This window comes from Vicia villosa, unplaced genomic scaffold, assembly GCF_029867415.1.
Source record: "Vicia villosa cultivar HV-30 ecotype Madison, WI unplaced genomic scaffold, Vvil1.0 ctg.007040F_1_1, whole genome shotgun sequence".
NCBI classification, from domain to species: domain Eukaryota; kingdom Viridiplantae; phylum Streptophyta; class Magnoliopsida; order Fabales; family Fabaceae; genus Vicia; species Vicia villosa.
This window is the reverse complement of record NW_026706807.1, coordinates 21,579-43,941: the sequence shown is the minus strand read 5'-3', so window position 1 is coordinate 43,941 and position 22,363 is coordinate 21,579. Positions and strand designations below refer to the sequence as shown.

Genomic DNA, 22,363 nt, shown 5'->3' with positions numbered 1-22,363 from the left:
ATCGACTAATTGGTTATTGGAATGCATAGATAGAATCATTCTATATTAATCTAAGAGGGACTATTAAGAAAGTAAGTGGATTAGTGAGAATCCAACTGGATGGCAACTAGTAATTTTGGCATGGTTAGAGGGCACATTGGTCATTAAACATCACTTGCATGAGAACTTAAGGAATTGTTTGGTGTTGGACTTTCAAAATCAGAATTTGTGGAGAAAGAAAGAAAGAACAACTTAAGAGCAAGAGAAGAACTCATGAAGCAAGTGCATTTTCGCAACAATGGTGCAGCCCCCACTAAATCAGGTATATCTCTCAACTCGTAACTCCGATCGTAACGATTCTGGTCCCATTGGAAAGCTAACAAATTTCTCTTCGATTTGCACCTATGGTTCGCGTTCATAGCTTATGTTTTGAAGGAGAAAAGTGAGCTTGAAGTTGGGACATGCATGCTGATTGTGTGTTAAGGTGTGGCTGCGGATTTGATGATGAAGAATATGAATTTTTGGGCAAGAAGAGATTACCATGGCAGCAAGAACATGATCTTAACCTCTATTAAATCCAAGGTGAGTCCTTAGATAGTGACTTGGGCAATTTGCATGCAAGGGTTAGATTTGGGGTTAGGGATTTTGAGAAATAATCCATGAATCTATGATGTTAAAACATGCTTATTTGATAATTGCTAGTTGTGTGTGATAGCTACTAGTTGCATATGTTGTTAATGATTGCATGCTGGTGGTTCTGATTATATAAATATGTTAGAAATTCATTGGGACTGTATTAAAGATGCAGGGGATCAACTATAGGACATTTGGAATGGTTTAGAACCCTTAGAAATGCAGAAAATTAATTCTGCTTCAGGGTAATCGGTTACTGGCATTTGGGTAACCGGTTACTCTGTGTAAATTTGCGTTTCTGGGCATTTTTCATGTCAGTAACCGGTTACTGGCTTCTGGGTAACCGGTTACCCTGGGCAAAGTGCAAAAAATCAGCAAACTTTAGAAAGTCGTAACTTTCGGCTCGGGTATCGGAATTGCGCAAACTTTATATCGTTGGAAAGCTAGCGACGTGTACTTTCTAATAGAATTGGTTCCCAAACCAGAATGTTTGATTTAATCATATTTTAACCCCACTTAGTGTGTCTTGTCGAGTGAAATTGTATGTGACTATTTCCCCCGAGAACAGTTCTGTTCCGTATAGGGAACCGAGTGTCTCTTTAGCCGTGTGAGACTTGTTTAATTGGTATTTAAACATGCTAATGTCATTTATGATCATGGATATTTTATTTTTAATATGTGAATCATTCATGATTAGAATGGATTAATCTCATTGCACTTAATTGCTATATTATGTTTAAATACGAATGCCATGTTGTGATGAGATGTGAATATCTTGTTAAGGCCCGTTGTTTTGGCTAAACAATTGGGATTGTGTGCTTGTGTGATTTGGCACTTGATATGTGTGTATGCTTGAATCGAAACGGGCCGGGGGCTAGGTTGTGTTACATCCCAGGCTTTGTGACCAATGGGACAGCCCCGATCATGTGATCTTGGGCTCACACCTGAGCTACCGTTGCAGTGTGCTTGTGAGGGTCTTGAGGCATTTCCCACTTGGCGTTAACACACTTGCGTGCTCGGTATGATGGCGTTGTGCGGCCAAGTAGGCCTACGCATAACAGGTAAACCATCTCTAGCGGTGCCATGTAGGCTACATCACTAGGCTTTCGCCCGATGGACCCATGTGTCAAGATGGCGTATTGTACTCGGCGTTAACACATGTGCGTGAAGATGGTTAATGGGAAAATGACGCCAATTAGGCTAAGGTCATCTCGCAGCCATTTAGGCTTGTGCGAACCCGTCTAATTATCTTGCGGTGTGCTTGTACAAGTCTCTTGGCAAGAGGCATGGGCGTGATTCATCGAGGGTGTGTTTTTATAACCTAGTCGAGGCATTAACGCGTTTCTGGATTCCCCGTATATGGATGCGGGTTTTGCATACTTGGTTTCTTATGTAATTGCATATCTCCATTAATCGTTCAATGGTGGATGATTCCTTGTTTTCTTCATACTTGTACCGGATGTGAGGATGAACCCCGAATCAGTGGTGGATTCGGTTTTGATGCATGTACCCTGTAGATCCGAGTGGACCCATAGGATAGGAGGACTCACTGAGATTTAGTAATCTCACCCCAATCAACTTATATTTTTTTCAGGTGCAGTTTAGTAGCGTTTGGTCAGTAGCAGGTTTAGACTGAAGATTTGGAAGTGGTGATGGCTCGGAGACCTCGTTAGATCTCATTTTCCGCTGTGCAGATCCATTGAAGATACATGTTTTGTAATTCTTATTAGAATCTCATGTTGTATTTTATATGGATCATCTTTTATCTTCGGCTTTTGTATGTACTCAATATCAATATTTAACGTTTCATGCATAATATACTAGTCAATTATGTATGGGGTGTTACAGTTGGTATCAGAGCAGGTCGATTCTCGGCCGAGCCATGAGACATCACTAGCAATTCTTTTTCCTCCTCTCAAGTGTGCGTTGCTAGCCTGATTTTACTGATATCTCATTCAGTTGTTGAACTTGATCAACTCATCGACTGAGTGCGAGACAGTAGAATTACGGCAGAGCCGCCACGAGGACTCGTAAGACCTGCAAAGTTGTGAACCTAAGTTGTTGGAGTGAGATGAGTAATGAATTGTTGGATGTTTTAAGTGGGTGATATTGGAGTTGTCAGAATTAAGAGGAGCGTTTGACGCAAAGGAGTAATACCCGAACTACCAAGGTGTGGATGAAGACAGCTAGAACCCCCAGGATTTTGATTGGACGGAGTAAAACTTTCTCTAAGTCTTGGTAATAGCAAGGGAAATCCAAATAGTATTGAGTAGGAGCCTTGTAAGTAAGATTCTCCGAAGGTGTTGAGCTTGGAATTAGTAGGATTCAGTACTGATGATGCTGCCGGTGTTAAGTGTGACTGATGAGCTGATAGGACAGAATAACCTTTGGATGTGCGGACACAGAAGTTAGACCTTTCTGATTGCGTTGGTACGAACAGTAGTGGATGGACAAAGTATTAGATCCTGATCCAACTTGAAGTACCCTAAGAGAGAGTAGTTACCTAGTAGATGTTGGTGGAATGTATGAGTGTGGTAACTTAAGATTGGACGAAGCTTGAATACCTGTCGATAGAAGAGGGCATGCATTTCCGTTCTTATCATTTTATATTTAAGTTCTAGAACTACGCTAGATTGAATATGAAATGATGTAGAAGCGTGAAATGCAGTAACCTAAGTTCTTGTTAGTTGTCGTTCGTCTGACCCTGAGTGAAGCCATAGAACTACGCTTGGCGTTGGGTGTTCAGGCGAGTGAGAACTAAGATCTATCTGGAACGTCAGTAGGACGATCGCAGTTGAGTTGGTTGTTAGGAACCATAGTATTCCTATCTGGACTGAATTATCCTTGGAATCTCATGCATGCGTGGGACGAGTGGGTACGCACACTGCATGGTAATCCGAAGTTGAACTTTAAATCTTCGTGCTTGGCGTTTTGGCTTTCCAAGTAAGTAAACCTTGAATTGTAGCACTCTCAGGTTTTAGCATCCTGAGTAGTGTGATTCGAAGGATTTGAGGAACGACGAGCCTATTGGAAGCCTGTTCAGACACTTGTCGGTTGTGACTTTAGGATACGCGTGGAGATCATTATACGCCACTGAGGTAGGTTACCTAGATACATGGCCTCGGAGTTGGACCACCATGTTGGTACTACCAGATGGGTATAATGCCACAGTATCGCTATCGTGCACAAGATGCGTGAGTAATCCTTTTTCCGACATGTGTGGGACAAAGGTGATCTGAAGCTCAAGGTAGAATTCTGATTTGGCACTCGTGAGACACAGATCCAGACTCTCATAAGGTATGTGGGATGAGGATCCAAGCGTCGCGCTCGATAGTAGAGGAATAACTAGACAGGCGATGATGTGATGGATCAAGACCCAATACTATACTTATGGAGACTCTGAGTGATCGCGATCGCGTGAGTTAGTATCCGATTGTACCTTGGGGATGTTCTCGTTTCATGAAGTGTTAAGTTGGCATTTTTGCATGAGTGTCTAGAGTGGGACTCATGTGCGGTCATGATATCCTTGTCAGCATAGTGAGTGGCTATCATGTACCATTGGCGACCGGTGATGGAATATGTGAATTGTATCTTGGACTAGTTTGATGTGTGACGTATCTGGTAGAGTGTCTGTAGATACTCTGAGTGGAGAAATGTGAGTCTTGGTAAAGCATAGGCTTTTTGGTTTGAGAACTTTTGAGGAGTCTATAAAGGAGACGTTCGAAGTACAAAGTGCAATTTCTTGCATTGTTAGAAGCACCGCAATGAAGGATGCAGCCTCCGAGGAAGCCAGTTTAGTGTCAGATTCAGAGGTGGAACAGACATTAGATGACTGTGTGAATGGAGTGTGGCTATGGGTGGATTGTTATATCAGTAAGTCACACGAGTTATCAGAGGTGATACTACGCTAAGAGAATGAAGGTGTATGGTTGGGTAGAAGTTGTGTAAAACTGCTAGAGTTATCATGAACTGCAGTACGTTTTTGAAGGATTCATTGCACCGGTTGAGCAACAAGATTTGTTGAACTGAAAGACATAACAGTTGTACGCTGTGGAAATCAGTTACAAGGGTGAACCTCTAAGTCAGTGAGTATTTGGGTTTCAATGTCCTGAGGATGAAACGTGTACCTAAGTTGTGGTAGATGAACTATATGGAATGGCAGAGTAAGTAGAAACTTGATTTTGGAGAGTACGCAACTTCAAGGAGTAGTAGTCGATGATGGATGTATATGGAGTTCTGGCACGTGTTGTAATTGGACAACTGTGGAATAGGGATTATTGTGTATTAATGGAAACCAAGTGAATTATGGATATAACGTGACTCAGAGAATTTCAAGGTGTGTGACTTGTTGGAATCAGAGTAGCGCAACAGATCAAGGAAGAATCAGATAAGTCTGAGGTAGGAACGAACGGACTATTTGTAGGATTCTATGTTGGGATGAAAGTATGTTCCTAAGGGAAATTGTCGAAGCGGAGTTTCGTTCGTTCTAGTCTCTCAAGGATCACCATAACTCGAGAGGTGTTGTCAATGGACCAGCTTGGGAATACATTTTTGTGGATGGCATGCGGTTCGATGTTCGTTGGTCATCAGTTTAGCTTGCAAGTCACAAGGGTTGGGCTGAGTACCAAACCGTCGAAATGCTGAAGGCTAGAGAGGACATTCAGTTGGCGCAAGTTCTTCGTGGTTATGTCTTGTGCACTGTGAGGGTGCATGAAGAGATGGACAATGGTCGCGGGTTAATCGATGGAGTCCACCTTTGTGGGCAAAGCCTTATGCAAAGTTGTTGGACATCAATGCTATGGTTGTGGAAGGCTACACCATCGTGGATTGCGGTAACGACTGATACATCTTGGACCGAGGTGAGAATCAAGTAAGGAGATTCAGTTGTATAGGTAAAGGTAAATTTGGGACAATCATCCTAAGACTTTGGGAACCGGAAATTAAGACCAAGGAATTTGGCTAACACCTAATGACATTGTATGGACTCGAGTGGAGAATAATTTGAAGTGTTATCGCATAAGTGACGTTGTGGCAATAATCCTCAATGGGAAGTAATTCAAGGAGCTGAGTGAATCAGTAATGTTTGTTGCACGAGGGTGAACACACCAGAGAATGAAACGAAGGATATCCGACATGAGTGGATTATTAGTGCTTTTGAAGTTTCGGAGTTTCAGTGTAGAGCAGTGAAGGTCAAGGACCCTGGAAGGATCTTTCCCCAGTTACGTCAAGACGGAGTATCTGGATAGACGTGTTGCTTGAGAGTCAAGGTTCTAACCCTGCATAGTGGGACGCACGTATTTTGGCAGATTATGTTTCTTCGTATGGAATGACCCTCAGACAGAGTAGTGAGATTACCTAAGGAGGAATACGAGTAACCTTCTTTCCCTTAATTGGATAGATATGAAGAGTTGGTTTTTGTGGTGAACGGAAGGAATTCGAGGACGAATTCTATTCAAGGGGGGGAGAATGTAATACCCCGATCCTCCGACATCGGTATTTTTCTTAAATCGGCTAATTGGTTATTGGAATGCATAGATAGAATCATTCTATATTAATCTAAGAGGGACTATTAAGAAAGTAAGTGGATTAGTGAGAATCCAACTGGATGGCAACTAGTAATTTTGGCATGGTTAGAGGGCACATTGGTCATTAAACATCACTTGCATGAGAACTTAAGGAATTGTTTGGTGTTGGACTTTCAAAATCAGAATTTGTGGAGAAAGAAAGAAAGAACAACTTAAGAGCAAGAGAAGAACTCATGAAGCAAGTGCATTTTCGCAACAATGGTGCAGCCCCCACTAAATCAGGTATATCTCTCAACTCGTAACTCCGATCGTAACGATTCTGGTCCCATTGGAAAGCTAACAAATTTCTCTTCGATTTGCACCTATGGTTCGCGTTCATAGCTTATGTTTTGAAGGAGAAAAGTGAGCTTGAAGTTGGGACATGCATGCTGATTGTGTGTTAAGGTGTGGCTGCGGATTTGATGATGAAGAATATGAATTTTTGGGGTTAGGGATTTTGAGAAATAATCCATGAATCTATGATGTTAAAACATGCTTATTTGATAATTGCTAGTTGTGTGTGATAGCTACTAGTTGCATATGTTGTTAATGATTGCATGCTGGTGGTTCTGATTATATAAATATGTTAGAAATTCATTGGGACTGTATTAAAGATGCAGGGGATCAACTATAGGACATTTGGAATGGTTTAGAACCCTTAGAAATGCAGAAAATTGATTCTGCTTCAGGGTAATCGGTTACTGGCATTTGGGTAACCGGTTACTCTGTGTAAATTTGCGTTTCTGGGCATTTTTCATGTCAGTAACCGGTTACTGGCTTCTGGGTAACCGGTTACCCTGGGCAAAGTGCAAAAAATCAGCAAACTTTAGAAAGTCGTAACTTTCGGCTCGGGTATCGGAATTGCGCAAACTTTATATCGTTGGAAAGCTAGAGACGTGTACTTTCTAATAGAATTGGTTCCCAAACCAGAATGTTTGATTTAATCATATTTTAACCCCACTTAGTGTGTCTTGTCGAGTGAAATTGTATGTGACTATTTCCCCCGAGAACAGTTCTGTTCCGTATAGGGAACCGAGTGTCTCTTTAGCCGTGTGAGACTTGTTTAATTGGTATTTAACACATGTGCGTGAAGATGGTTAATGGGACAATGACGCCAATTAGGCTAAGGTCATCTCGCAGCCATTTAGGCTTGTGCGAACCCGTCTAATTATCTTGCGGTGTGCTTGTACAAGTCTCTTGGCAAGAGGCATGGGCGTGATTCATCGAGGGTGTGTTTTTATAACCTAGTCGAGGCATTAACGCGTTTCTGGATTCCCCGTATATGGATGCGGGTTTTGCATACTTGGTTTCTTATATAATTGCATATCTGCATTAATCGTCCAATGGTGGATGATTCCTTGTTTTCTTCGTACTTGTACCGGATGTGAGGATGAACCCCGAATCAGTGGTGGATTCGGTTTTGATGCATGTACCCTGTAGATCCGAGTGGACCCATAGGATAGGAGGACTCACTGAGATTTAGTAATCTCACCCCAATCAACTTATATTTTTTCAGGTGCAGTTTAGTAGCGTTTGGTCAGTAGCAGGTTTAGACTGAAGATTTGGAAGTGGTGATGGCTCGGAGACCTCGTTAGATCTCATTTTCCGCTGTGCAGATCCATTGAAGATACATGTTTTGTAATTCTTATTAGAATCTCATGTTGTATTTTATATGGATCATCTTTTATCTTCGGCTTTTGTATGTACTCAATATCAATATTTAACGTTTCATGCATAATATACTAGTCAATTATGTATGGGGTGTTACATTCTTAGTAGAATTTCATGTTGTATTTTATATGGATCTTTCTATAACTATAGCTTTTGTATGTACTCAATATCAATTTTAACGTTTCATGCATAATATACTAGTCAGTTATGTATGGGGTGTTACATTTTATTTTATTTAATATAGCTTTTTATATATTTATATAAATTTTTACTAGTTTAATTTTTCTATATTTTATATTAATTTAATCTTTTAATTTAAATTTTTTTTTATTCATTATTTGTCTCTATTTATAATTTTATTTATTATTTATCATTAGTGAGTTAAATTTAACTTTCAATAAAAAAAAAGAATGTGTTAGAATGTGTATCTTAATACTTGCTCAAAAAATTCCCTTTAAAATAGATTAAAATATTTTTTTTTACTTACAGAATTATTAAGAATTTAATTGGATCACAACCTTTAATTTGTTAGAATTGTTTGACTTTTATTTTCATTTTTTTAAAAATAATATAATTGAGTGGCTAGATACAATGATAGTGTAAAAAAATTTACATTTACAAAATTATTAATTGTTCTTTTCGGTCCCCATAAAAATAAGCAATTTTTAGTTTCCAAAATTATATTACAAATAATTTTAATACTTTCTATATAAAAAAATTGCACTTAAAATTTTTAAATTTATTATGAAAAATAGTGAAATGAAAAATGTAAATTTTCCGCTTTTATTAAATCTTTAAGTGCAAACAAAATTTTAAATTTAAACGTTGTGACGGTTGGTAGAATTCTAAGAAAGGAAACAAAATCCCCAAAGGACACATTGGTTGGTTCGTAAAGCATGATGATGTTAGTATATATATTGAAGATAATTATATGAATTTCCATATGTTCTATTCAAGAATATCAATTCAAGTTCTGAGTAATTTCTGCCAAAGTAAGTCTTTTTGCAGTCATATTATCATTATTATTTTTATCTTAATTTTTATCTTAATTATTCATTATTGATATCAGTTAAATTTTATTTTACCAGCTATTTTGTTTCAGTATATATCTCCTTGATTTGAGTAGATTTTATTTACATTCTATCAATTTTATTTATTTGATTTGAGTAGATTTTGTTTACCTATCAATTTAGTTTATTTGATTTGAAAATATATATCTCTTTTATTCGAAGAGTAGATTTTGTTTGTGTTTCCTTATAAAAAAAAACGTTCTTTTACTGAAATAAAATAGTTCTCAATTCATATAATATATCGAACAAGGAATCACAAACTTCTAACATTTTTTTAATGTAATTATTAAAAAAAATATTATAATGGAAAATAAATAAATGTTGAGTTATAACTCACTTTGTTTTTTTACTCTATATCTTTCAGGCAGGAGCATAGTTTATTTTTTGTTGCTACAATAACCTAAAAGATGACTAAAAGTTATATACCTGATGATGCTGCCTTCTCAATTTTATCAAAACTCCCTCTTAAATCTTTGCATCGATTTTCTTGTTTACAAAAATCATGGTCTCTAGATTCATCTTTCATGATCAAGCTCAAGAATAACGTAATATATAACAATCCTGGTGATTCATTTCTACCGTTATATTTATCCGAAAATGAGTTGTATTATTTTCGTGGAGAAAGATTCGAGAAGAAGACTAAATTAGATTTTCCAACTTCATTTAACATTCAAGAGTTTGATATATTTGGCTTTTCTAGTGTTAAAGGCATATTTTGTCTGATTGAATCTTTATATACACAACCTCAAAGAGTTGTATTGTGGAACCCAACCACCGAAGAATTCAAGATCATTCCTCCCAGCTTGCGTGTGTCACGTCTCATTGAATCTTCTCCCCATGATGATGAATGGCCAGAGTTTTATGTTCATGGATTTGGTTATGACCAAGTTAACAATGACTATAAGGTGGTTCGTTGTGTACAAATTCCTCTAACTCATTATCTACACATCTTTTGGGAGATATATAGCTTAAGAAATAATTGTTGGAGTGAACTTAAATTTAAAATGCTTGCTTCTTATTCGGATCGACAGGATCTCTATGTGTACACCGACGGAACATGTCATTGGTTGTCTGTACGTTATAAAGGTGATAAAGATAGACTATGTTTAATATCATTTTATTTAAACAATGAAGTCTTCAAAAAAACATATATACCTTACATGGATGAAACTTTTGATCGGGAAGGAGAAGGGATACAACTGATTGTGTTACAAAAGTTCATTGGCTTAATATCATATCATAAGTCTACGACTACACTTCACATATCAATTTTAGGTGAAATCGGCGTGAAGAAGTCATGGACCAAACTTATTGTTATTGGGATGACACCTAGTCTTATGCATCCTATCAGGGCGGAAAAGAATGAAGAAATAACAAACAATAAGCTAACCTGGTTTGACCATTTAATTACTCATATATTTGAGAAGCTTGAAGGTAAACAACATACTTCTCTAGTATATTATGAGAAAAACTATTCACCAACAGCAGGAATGGACCTCATTGTTCGTAGACCTCCAATTATCAATGTATACGTTAGGCGTAAGCGCAAGGTCGATTTAATTAGTCCTAAATTATATACGAGTAATTGTAAAAGAATGAGATTAATTTAATTTGTTATTGTTTGATTGGGTTTGTGAGAGACTACAAACTCTAATCTTAGTGGTATTATTAAAAAAAATTGTAACAACTGTATGAGATTATTCTCTGTTTAATTATCAATTTCTTATTTTTATTGTTTGTTCTTTTCATTATTATTATTATTATTATTTTTATTATTATTGTTATTATTATTATTATTATATTTTCTCATAGTTTATTCAATTGATTTATAAAAGATTAATTTATGAATTTGTTGTCTATAAGAAGTTGAAATAAATCTAAATTATAATATATTTTTAAATGATTGGTATTAAGTTTTTACCATTTTTTTGGTATAATAGTTATGGTTGATTGGAACGAACATGTAGATTAAAAAAATCTATTGAAAGTAAATCATGATAGGTTGTGAATGCATTTATCTTTTTTACAAATTTAATTTATTGTTAGGTTCAATATTTGTAATTTTTACCGTCGAAATTGATTTATCAAATTTTTTTATTTCACATGATCTTTCATGCCTTTACATGTAATAAAGGCGTGTGTGAGAATAAATATACGGAATAAAAAGTAATATAGGTAGTTTTTTAAAGCTCTATTTAAATCATATAAATATGCTAGGATCCATAGAATGCTCAATAAAATAATATTGTGTACCATTATTTAGGATCCATAGTTACCTCTCTAACTATGTATACTTACAACGTATTAGTAGAAGTTTTTGGTGCTCATAATCTCTCATTCTTATCGTGCTAAGAGGCCCACTAAATATGCATACTTAAGACATTTAACAAAAAATAATTTTGTCAATTTATGTTGACATTTGTTAACAAATCACAAATCAGACCGGTTACTAATTTTAATCTTTATATTAATTGAAAGATTCCTTAATTAACTATTCAATATTTTTTTAAATAATCATGTATACTATAATTTATAGTATACCTGGGTGTATGAGATAACATATCATTGTCTCTATAATGTATATGCAGTGGCGGAACCAGAATAAATTTTATGGGGTGGCTGCTAAATTAAACTATAATTTATAAATCAAATATTCATACCATAATGTATATAAAATATCTAAATTGTAATAAACATAAAGTTGAACATGAAATAATTAAAAATTATTGCATAAAAATACATAAAGTAATGCTCTACAGTTTTTGAGTAGCTTGAAATCACCAATAATAGTCTCGAAATCAGTACTTGCAGCAATTTCTCTTTCGATGTTAACCGCCATGCTATCTCTTAGAAAATCAACTTCCATTTTGTTTCTCAATCTTGTCTTGATAATTTTTATTGTCGAAAAAAATCTTTCTGTAGTAATTGTAGATACAGGGAGAGTCATTGTGATCTTTGCTAAGGCTTCTGCATCAATCCATTTGGAAAAAATAGTTTATAGCTATAATAACAAATTTAGTTACTCCAAAGCCAGTGTAAAAAGGCCAAGGATATTTATGCCCCATTGGGAGAATGTCCATGGTCCAGTTAACATGTTGAGATTGAATGGCAGGGTGATATGAATGTCACCATGCTTATGAGATTGTTCACATTTTTTGCTCTAATTGTTGACTTTTTGAACCATTTAAGGCCAATAGTAATCGGCCTTGAGAATCTTTGTGGCGATGGCTTTTCCTCCTAGATGTTGCCTCGATATACCTTCATGTACTTTAACAAGAAAATTTCCGGATTTCTCTTCTTCTATACATTTTAACAAAATGATGGACATGTTTCTTTTGTACAGCCTTACTCCTATAATTGAATACGAACATAGTGGTAGGAAACTTGAAACGTGAGGATATTTCTACTAACAATCCTTAATCTCTCTCAAGGATGAGCCCCCACGATAATTCGTCTATTATTTCACGACTCGTCTGTGAAGACGGTCCACTTTGTGAATGGTTCTTAAGTGACTGACGTCATTTCTGTGATGAGATTTGAAAAGATTTAAGCTTTAAGTTTGTTGTAGGCTCAAATGAGATATCGAACCCAAATATCTTGATTGATTCTTTCCTCACTCGTCTTACTAAATTTGGTTTGTGTAAGACCTGCTTTAAAGGTTTGTATGTTCGAACTATTATCACAAGTATAATTGTTTTCTTATCACAAATCCGATAGTTTAAAGTTGAACTTTTTTCGATTGTAAATACTGAGTATATGTTTAATCTAGTAGAGTACAAGAATCAATTAGTTTGTAAGAACACATGTTTAATGAAATAAGTTACGAGAATCAAAGTTTAATAATTTAGATTCTCTATCATACCAAGTAAGGACGTCAATTTTATGAATCAAGTTACATTATTTTCATATACATTTTATTTTATTTAATATAGCTTTTTATATATTTATATAAATTTTTACTAGTTTAATTTTTCTATATCTTATATTAATTTAATCTTTTAATTTTAAATTTTTTTTATTCATTATTTGTCTCTATTTATAATTTTATTTATTATTTATCATTAGTGAGTTAAATTTAACTTTCAATAAAAAAAAGAATGTGTTAGAATGAGTATCTTAATACTTGCTCAAAAAATTCCCTTTAAAATAGATTAAATTATATTTTTTTTACTTACAGAATTATTAAGAATTTAATTGGATCACAACCTTTAATTTGTTAGAATTGTTTGACTTTTATTTTCATTTTTTTAAAAATAATATAATTGAGTGGCTAGAAACATTGATAATGTAAAAAAATTTACATTTACAAAATTATTAATTGTTGTTTTCGGTCCCCATAAAAATAAGCAATTTTTAGTTTCCAAAATTATATTACAAATAATTTTAATGCTTTCTATATAAAAAAATTGCACTTAAAATTTTTAAATTTATTATGAAAAATAGTGAAACGAAAAAATGTAAATTTTCCGCTTTTATTAAATCTTTAAATGCAAACAAAATTTTAATTTTAAACGTTGCGACGGTTGGTAGAATTCTAAGAAAGGAAACAAAATTCCCAAAGGACACATTGGTTGGTTCATAAATCATGATGATGTTAGTATATATATTGAAGATAATTCTATGAATTTCCATACGTTCTATTCAAGAATATCAATTCAAGTTCTGAGTAATTTCTGCCAAAGTAAGTCTTTTTGCAGTCATATTATCATTATTATTTTTATCTTAATTTTCATCTTAATTATTCATTATTGATATCAGTTAAATTTTATTTTACCAGATATTTTGTTTCAGTATATATCTCCTTGATTTGAGTAGATTTTATTTACATTCTATCAATTTTATTTATTTGATTTGAGTAGATTGTGTTTACCTATCAATTTAGTTTATTTGATTTGAAAATATATATCTCTTTTATTCGAAGAGTAGATTTTGTTTGTGTTTCCTTATAAAAAAACGTTCTTTTACTGAAATAAAATAGTTCTCAATTCATATAATATATCGAACAAGGAATCACAAACTTCTAACATTTTTTTTAATGTAATTATTAAAAAAATATTATAATGGAAAATAAATAAATGTTGAGTTATAACTCACTTTGTTTTTTTACTCTATATCTTTCAGGCAGGAGCATAGTTTATTTTTTGTTGCTACAATAACCTAAAAGATGACTAAAAGTTATATACCTGATGATGCTGCCTTCTCAATTTTATCAAAACTTCCTCTTAAATCTTTGCATCGATTTTCTTGTTTACAAAAATCATGGTCTTTAGATTCATCTTTCATGATAAAACTCAAGAATAACGTAATATATAACAATCCTGGTGATTCATTTCTACCGTTATATTTATCCGAAAATGAGTTGTATTATTTTCGTGGAGAAAGATTCGAGAAGAAGACTAAATTAGATTTTCCAACTTCATTTAACATTCAAGAGTTTGATATATTTGGCTTTTCTAGTGTTAAAGGCATATTTTGTCTGATTGAATCTTTATATACACAACCTCAAAGAGTTGTATTGTGGAACCCAACCACCGAAGAATTCAAGATCATTCCTCCCAGCTTGCGTGTGTCACGTCTCATTGAATCTTCTCCCCATGATGATGAATGGCCAGAGTTTTATGTTCATGGATTTGGTTATGACCAAGTTAACAATGACTATAAGGTGGTTCGTTGTGTACAAATTCCTCTAACTCATTATCTACACATCTTTTGGGAGATATATAGCTTAAGAAATAATTGTTGGAGTGAACTTAAATTTAAGATGCCTGCTTCTTATTCGGATCGTCAGGATCTCTATGTTTACACCGACGGAACATGTCATTGGTTGTCAGTACGTTATAAAGGTTATAAAGATAGACTATGTTTAATATCATTTTATTTAAACAATGAAGTCTTCAAAAAAACATATATACCTTACATGGATGAAACTTTTGATCGGGAAGGAGAAGGGATACAAATGATTGTGTTACAAAAGTTCATTGGCTTAATATCATATCATAAGTCTACGACTACACTTCACATATCAATTTTAGGTGAAATCGGCGTGAAGAAGTCATGGACCAAACTTATTGTTATTGGGATGACACCTAGTCTTATGCATCCTATTAGGGCAAAAAAGAATGAAGAAATAACAAACAATAAGCTAACATGGTTTGACCATTTAATTACTCATATATTTGAGAAGCTTGAAGGTAAACAACATAATTCTCTAGTATATTATGAGAAAAACTATTCACCAACAGCAGGAATGGACCTCATTGTTCGTAGACCTCCAATTATCAATGTATACGTTAGGCGTAAGCGCAAGGTCGATTTAATTAGTCCTAAATTATATACGAGTAATTGTAAAAGAATGAGATTAATTTAATTTGTTATTGTTTGATTGGGTTTGTGAGAGACTACAGACTCTAATCTTAGTGGTATTATTAAAAAAAATTGTAACAACTACTGGATGAGATTATTCTCTGTTTAATTATCAATTTCTTATTTTTATTGTTTGTTCTTTTCATTATTATTATTATTATTATTATTATTATTATTATTATTATTATTTTTATTATTATTATTATTATTTTTATTATTATTATTATTATTATTATTATTATTATTATTATTATTATTTTATTTTGTCATAGTTTATTCAATTGATTTATAAAAGATTAATTTATGAATTTGTTGTCTATATGAAGTTGAAATAAATCTAAATTATCATATATTTTTAAATGATTGGTATTAAGTTTGTACCATTTTTTGGTATAATAGTTATGGTTGATTGGAACGAACATGTAGATTAAAAAAATCTATTGAAAGTAAATCATGATAGGTTGTGAATGCATTTATCTTTTTTACAAATTTAATTTATTGTTAGGTTCAATATTTGTAATTTTTAACGTCGAAATTGATTTATCAAATTTTTTTATTTCACTTGATCTTTCATGCCTTTACATGTAATAAAGGCGTATGTGAGAATAAATATACGGAATAAAAAGTAATATAGGTAGTTTTTTAAAGCTCTATTTAAATCATATAAATATGCTAGGATCCATAGAATGTTCAATAAAATAATATTGTGTACCATTATTTAGGATCCATAGTTACCTCTCTAACTATGTAAACTTACGATGTATTAGTAGAAGTTTTTGGTGCTCATAATCTCTCATTCTTATCGTGCTAAGAGGCCCTCTAAATATGCATAATTATGACATTTAACGAAAAATAATTTTTGTCAGTTTATGTTGACATTTGTTAACAAATCACAAATCAGACCGGTTACTAATTTTAATCTTTATATTAATTGAAATATTCCTTAATTAACTATTCAATATTTTTTTAAAATAATCATGTATACTATAATTTATAGTATACTTGGGTGTATGGGATAACATATCATTGTCTCTATAATGTATATGCAGTGGCGGAACCAAAATAAATTTTATGGGGTGGCTGCTAAATTAAACTATAATTTATAAATCAAATATTCATACCATAATGTATATAAAATATCTAAATTGTAATAAACATAAAGTTGAACATGATATAATTAAAAATTATTGCATAAAATTACATAAAGTAATGCTCTACAGTTTTTGAGTAGCTTGAAATCACCAATAATAGTCTCGAAATCAATACTTGCAGCAATTTCTCTTTCGATGTTAACCTCCATGCCATCTCCTAGAAAATCAACTTCCATTTTGTTTCTCAATCTTGTCTTGATAATTTTTATTGTCGAAAAAAATCTTTCCGTAGTAATTATAGATACAGGGAGAGTCATTGTGATCTTTGCTAAGGCTTCTGCATCAATTCATTTGGAAAAAATAGTTTATAGCTATAATAACAAATTTAGTTACTCCAAAGCCAATGTAAAAAGGCCAAGGATATTTATGCCCCATTGGGAGAATGTCCATGGTCCAGTTAACATGTTGAGATTGAATGGCAGGGTGATATGAATGTCACCATGCTTCTGAGATTGTTCACATTTTTTGCTCTAATTGTTGACTTTTTGAACCATTGAAGGCCAATAGTAATCGGCCTTGAGAATCTTTGTGGCGATGACTTTTCCTCCTAGATGTTGCCTCGATATACCTTCATGTACTTTAACAAGAAAATTTCCGGATTTCTCTTCTTCTATACATTTTAACAAAATGGTGAACATGTTTCTTTTGTACAACCTTACTCCTATAATTGAGTACGAACATAGTGGTAGGAAATTTGAAACGTGAGGATATTTCTACTAACAATCCTTAATCTCTCTCAAGGATGAGCCCCCACGATAATTCGTCTATTATTTCACGACTCGTCTGTGAAGACGGTCCACTTTGTGAATGGTTCTTAAGTGACTGGCGTCATTTCTGTGATGAGATTTGAAAAGATTTAAGCTTTAAGTTTGTTGTTGGCTCAAATGAGATATCGAACCCAAATATCTTGATCGATTCTTTCCTCACTCGTCTTACTAAATCTGGTGTTTGCAAGACCTGCTTTAAAGGTTTGTATGTTCGAACCATAGTTTTAAAAACCGAACTGGATCGGCCGGTCGGACCGGTCGAACCGGGAACCGGCCAGGTAACCGGTCTGGTTCAATAGTCGGATCGGATATGCCATCAAACCGGTGGGAACCGGTGAAAACCGGGAAAACCGGAAGAACCGGGAAAACCGGCGGTTTAATTGTTTTTTTTTTTTTTAACTTTTTTTTTTAAATTTTCTTTTAAACTTTTTTTTAATATATTTAGTAGTGTATTATTACTTAAATAGCATTCTCACATAGTTTTTTTCGTTAGTGACAAATTAAAAATTTTATTGTCTATTTGTTATCTTTGCTAATAAATTTTCTTAAATAGCATAAACATATTGAATTTTATTTGATTTTCTTTTTAGGAGGATTCTATTTTGAATTAAATTTGGTACATATTGGAGTTATTTTGTTATAAACTATTCAATTAGATTATGTTGTAATTAGACTTTGTTTAGATTATGTTGTAATTAAACTCTGTTTGCAATTAGACTTTGTAATTTTTTACTATTTTGTTATGTGTGATACCTTTGTTTGAAATTTGAATTTAAGTTATGAAATTGTGAATTTATGATATGATATTTTAAAAAAATTTAAAAGCTAGTTATATTTTTTTAGAGACTGAATCATCCGGTTCGACCGGTTTTATACCTATATAATGACAAGTCTATTCAACCGAGTTATCCGGTTTAATCCGGTTTAATCCGGTTTGGTCGTGCGGTTCGACCAGTGATCCAGTGGTTCGACCGATAAACCAGTGACCCAGTACACTCACCGGTTCGATGACCGGTCCGATTTTTAAAACACTGGTTCGAACTATTATCACAAGTATAATTGTTTTCTTATCACAATTTCGATAGTTTAAAGTTGAATTTTTTCCGATTGTAAATACTGAGTATATGTTTAATCTAGTAGAGTACAAGAATCAATTAGTTTGTAAGAACACATGTTTAATGAAATAAGTTACGAGAATCAAAATTTAATAATTTAGATTCTCTATCATACCAAGTAAGGACGTCAATTTTATGAATCAGGTTACATTATTTTCATATACATTTTATTTTATTTATTATAGCTTTTTATATATTTATATAAATTTTTACTAGTTTAATTTTTCTATATTTTATATTAATTTAATCTTTTAATTTTAAATTTTTTTATTCATTATTTGTCTCTATTTATAATTTTATTTATTATTTATCATTAGTGAGTTAAATTTAACTTTCAATAAAAAAAAAGAATGTGTTAGAATGTGTATCTTAATTGTAATATTCCATATTGTCTAAGCATGTATATTTATATACTATGAAAGATTAAAGAGAATTAGTGGAATCTATGGGCTTAGTTAGAAGTGAACTAAATGGCAAGTTGGTAAATACCATTTAGTTAAAGGGCAAGTTCATCCAAAGGAAAAGTAAAACATAAGGAATTGTTTGGTTCATTCCAAATCATATTTTTATAGTGGAAGTAGAGTAAGAGAAGGAAGAGAAGCTTACGTTCTTATTCATCATTTCCATTTTCGCACCTATGGAACAGCCTCCACCAAAAAGGTAATAACTTTCTACTCACAACTCCGATTGAGATGATTCTGGTCTTGTTGGAAAGCTTACGAATTTCTCTACAACTTGCATATATGGATAACCTCTTGCATGTTCTTTATCATGGAGAAAAACGCGTTTGAAGTAGAGGGTCTGCTGCTGATTTTTAGGGAAGACATGCATGCAGGTTTGACAACATTGGAGGTAGAGTTTCGATCAAAGGAGAACCTAGAGAGCATCATTATCATCCTTTTAGCCTCTACAACTCAGAATATTCATGGAATAAGGTGAGTTCCATTAGATAGAACTTGGGTAGGTAGTTTGGGGATGATTGCATGTTGGGTTTTGGGTTGAGTTTGATGCTTTGCATGCTTGATCATTTGATATAAATGTGTTCTTATGATGCTTCCTTATGCTTTGAATGATTAGTATAAGCCTTTTGGTTGTCATTGTATGTTAGGGTTTCATTTGTGGTGGATTGGGATGCAAAGAATAGATGTTATAACCCAAAATTCGTATTCTGCACTGTCAGGTTCGCTACAGCGAACTCTGTGTTCGCTGCAGCGAATGCCTGCAGACTGCACAAAATTGTATTTCACAAAAATGACCATAACTTGAGTTTTACAACTCGAAACGGAGCGCCGTCAGAAGCATTGGAAATGTTTTTTCAGTTCTCTTTGTGTTAATGCTTAGATACCAAACTTTTGATGCAGGTATAATTTATGGCACCCGATTAGGTGTTGCTTGGTATTAGAATAAGCACAATTAGTCTTGAGATTATGTCAATAAGATGTTATCCTTGTGTTGAACTTAGACCAGGATGTTACCTTAACTATTAAAGTTGTATAATTTTATTCTAAACTGAGCATTGAACCCTTGGTCGTATTTTAGGAGTTTAGACGAACTATAGGAATTCTGGTTTTTCCTTGAGTTGAGAACTTCGCTGTAGCGAACTCTGGCTCGCTGTAGCGAACTAATAGCGAATAAGTCTGGGAGTTGATTTGATTTATTCGCTGGAGCTCTCCACTGCTCGCTGTAGCGAATCGGGGCTTCGCTGGCAGTTCGCTGTAGCGAAGTGGCCTGATGCAGAATTTGTATTTTCCCCTCTTGAGTGCAGTTTCGTTCCGAGTTGGGAACCGAAAGCCTCTTGTTTTGGATTGAGAATTATCATAGAATTGTTTGATTAAATATATGTTTCTATGATGATTGAATGCATGATTATTCTATGTTTATGACATTGGTATGCATGTTTGATGAGTTATGAATCACATGTAATGTTATGTATAATTGTGCATTATTTCCAGTTTGTTTCGGTTGAACATTCGGAGTTGTTTGATTGTATGGATCTATGAGCATGGTTGTTATGTATGCTTGAATCGGAGTAGGCTTAAGCTACTAGGTGGTAAGGCCTATTTATGGACTTAGTTCCATCATTTACCGTTGCGATGTGCTGGTGAGGGTCTTGAATGGCGTTTCCCACCTTGATGTAACACATCGGCGTGCTCGGTATGTATTATGCACCTGAGCTACCATTGCGATATGCTGGTGAGGGTCTCTAAAGGCGTTTCCCACCTTGATGTAACATATCGGCGTGCTTGGTAGGATGGGGTCGTGATGCCATGTAGGCTACATCACTTCGGACTCACCTCTAGTGGTGCCATGTAGGCAATGCCACTAGGCTTTCGCCCGGTGAGCTTGTACTGTCTCGTAGACGTTTTCTCATCTGTATAACCACCTGCGTATATACATGATTGATGAGGTAGTGACGCCACTTAGGAAGTCATTGCGGTAACTCATCACAGATGAGATTGTGTAGCCAAGTAGGTCTAAATCACATGGGATTCATCTGACTCATTGTGCGGTGGGCTTATGCGAGTCTCTTGACGCGATGTACAGGAGTGACTCACCGAGGGTGTGGTTTGGCAGCCTAGGTAGACGAGCGGGATTTACTCCTGGATTCCTCGTACACGGGTACGGGTCTGCATACTTGCTTGTGATGGCGATGAGCCGGTTGTTGTTTGTTGTTATTACCTCATTGGATAGTTATGGGACTTCCAATGATGGTGTACCCTTGTTGTATATTTGAACCAGACCGTGAGGAAAACCCTGGATCCACGGGAGATCCGTCTGATTGCATGCACCTTGTAGAACTGAGCGAACCCATAAGATAAGGGAACTCACTGAGATTTAGTAATCTCACCCCAATCCTCTTAATATTTTTCAGGAGCAGGTTAGAGGTAGACGGATTGCTGGATGGATTGCTTGAAGCCTATGGTTAAGCAATTGGCAGGAAGACCTTGTCAGACGTTATCTTTCCGCTGTGCATTGTTGAAGACAAGCCGATCGTATACCTCTTAGTTGGAAACTTGAATTGTATATGATTTTAATTTCTTGTCTTTACCGCTTATGTATGTTTCTTGTACCATTTATAACATCACTACATATTATTCTAGACATATATGTATGGGGTGTTACATTAATACTTGCTCAAAAAATTCCCTTTAAAATAGATTAAAATATTTTTTTTTTACTTACAAAATTATTAAGAATTTAATTGGATCACAACCTTTAATTTGTTAGAATTGTTTGACTTTTATTTTCATTTTTTTAAAAATAATATAATTGAGTGGCTAGATACATTGATAGTGTAAAAAAATTTACATTTACAAAATTATTAATTGTTCTTTTCGGTCCCCATAAAAATAAGCAATTTTTAGTTTCCAAAATTATATTGCAAATAATTTTAATACTTTCTATATAAAAAAATTGCACTTAAAATTTTTAAATTTATTATGAAAAATAGTGAAATGAAAAATGTAAATTTTCCGCTTTTATTAAATCTTTAAATGCAAACAAAATTTTAAATTTAAACGTTGTGACGGTTGGTAGAAATCTAAGAAAGGAAACAAAATTCCCAAAGGACACATTGGTTGGTTCGTAAAGCATGATGATGTTAGTATATATTTTGAAGATAATTCTATGAATTTCCATACGTTCTATTCAAGAATATCAATTCAAGTTCTGAGTAATTTCTGCCAAAGTAAGTCTTTTTGCAGTCATATTATCATTATTATTTTTATCTTAATTTTTATCTTAATTATTCATTATTGATATCAGTTAAATTTTATTTTACCAGATATTTTGTTTCATTATATATCTCCTTGATTTGAGTAGATTTTATTTACATTCTATCAATTTTATTTATTTGATTTGAGTAGATTTTGTTTACCTATCAATTTAGTTTATTTGATTTGAAAATATATATCTCTTTTATTCGAAGAGTAGATTTTGTTTGTGTTTCCTTATAAAAAAAACGTTCTTTTACTGAAATAAAATAGTTCTCAATTCATATAATATATCGAACAAGGAATCACAAACTTCTAACATTTTTTTAATGTAATT

General features: G+C 33.8%; 2 protein-coding genes across 2 annotated transcripts; both read left to right on the top strand.

Annotated features, from left to right (window-relative positions):
* Positions 1-9,324: 9,324 nt before the first annotated feature.
* Positions 9,325-10,527, top strand: LOC131643066 (putative F-box protein At3g16210). Its single transcript, XM_058913211.1, has one exon. The coding sequence runs from the start codon at positions 9,325-9,327 to the stop codon at positions 10,525-10,527; it is 1,203 nt and encodes a 400-aa protein (XP_058769194.1).
* A 3,554-nt stretch (positions 10,528-14,081) lies between these two features.
* On the top strand, positions 14,082-15,284 carry LOC131643065 (putative F-box protein At3g16210). The gene has a single exon (XM_058913210.1). The coding sequence runs from the start codon at positions 14,082-14,084 to the stop codon at positions 15,282-15,284; it is 1,203 nt and encodes a 400-aa protein (XP_058769193.1).
* The last annotated feature ends 7,079 nt before the right edge of the window (positions 15,285-22,363 follow it).

Coding starts and splice junctions, on each gene's coding strand:
- LOC131643066 (XM_058913211.1), top strand. CDS start 9,325: ATGACTAAAAGTTATATACCTGATGATGCTGCCTTCTCAATTTTATCA.
- LOC131643065 (XM_058913210.1), top strand. CDS start 14,082: ATGACTAAAAGTTATATACCTGATGATGCTGCCTTCTCAATTTTATCA.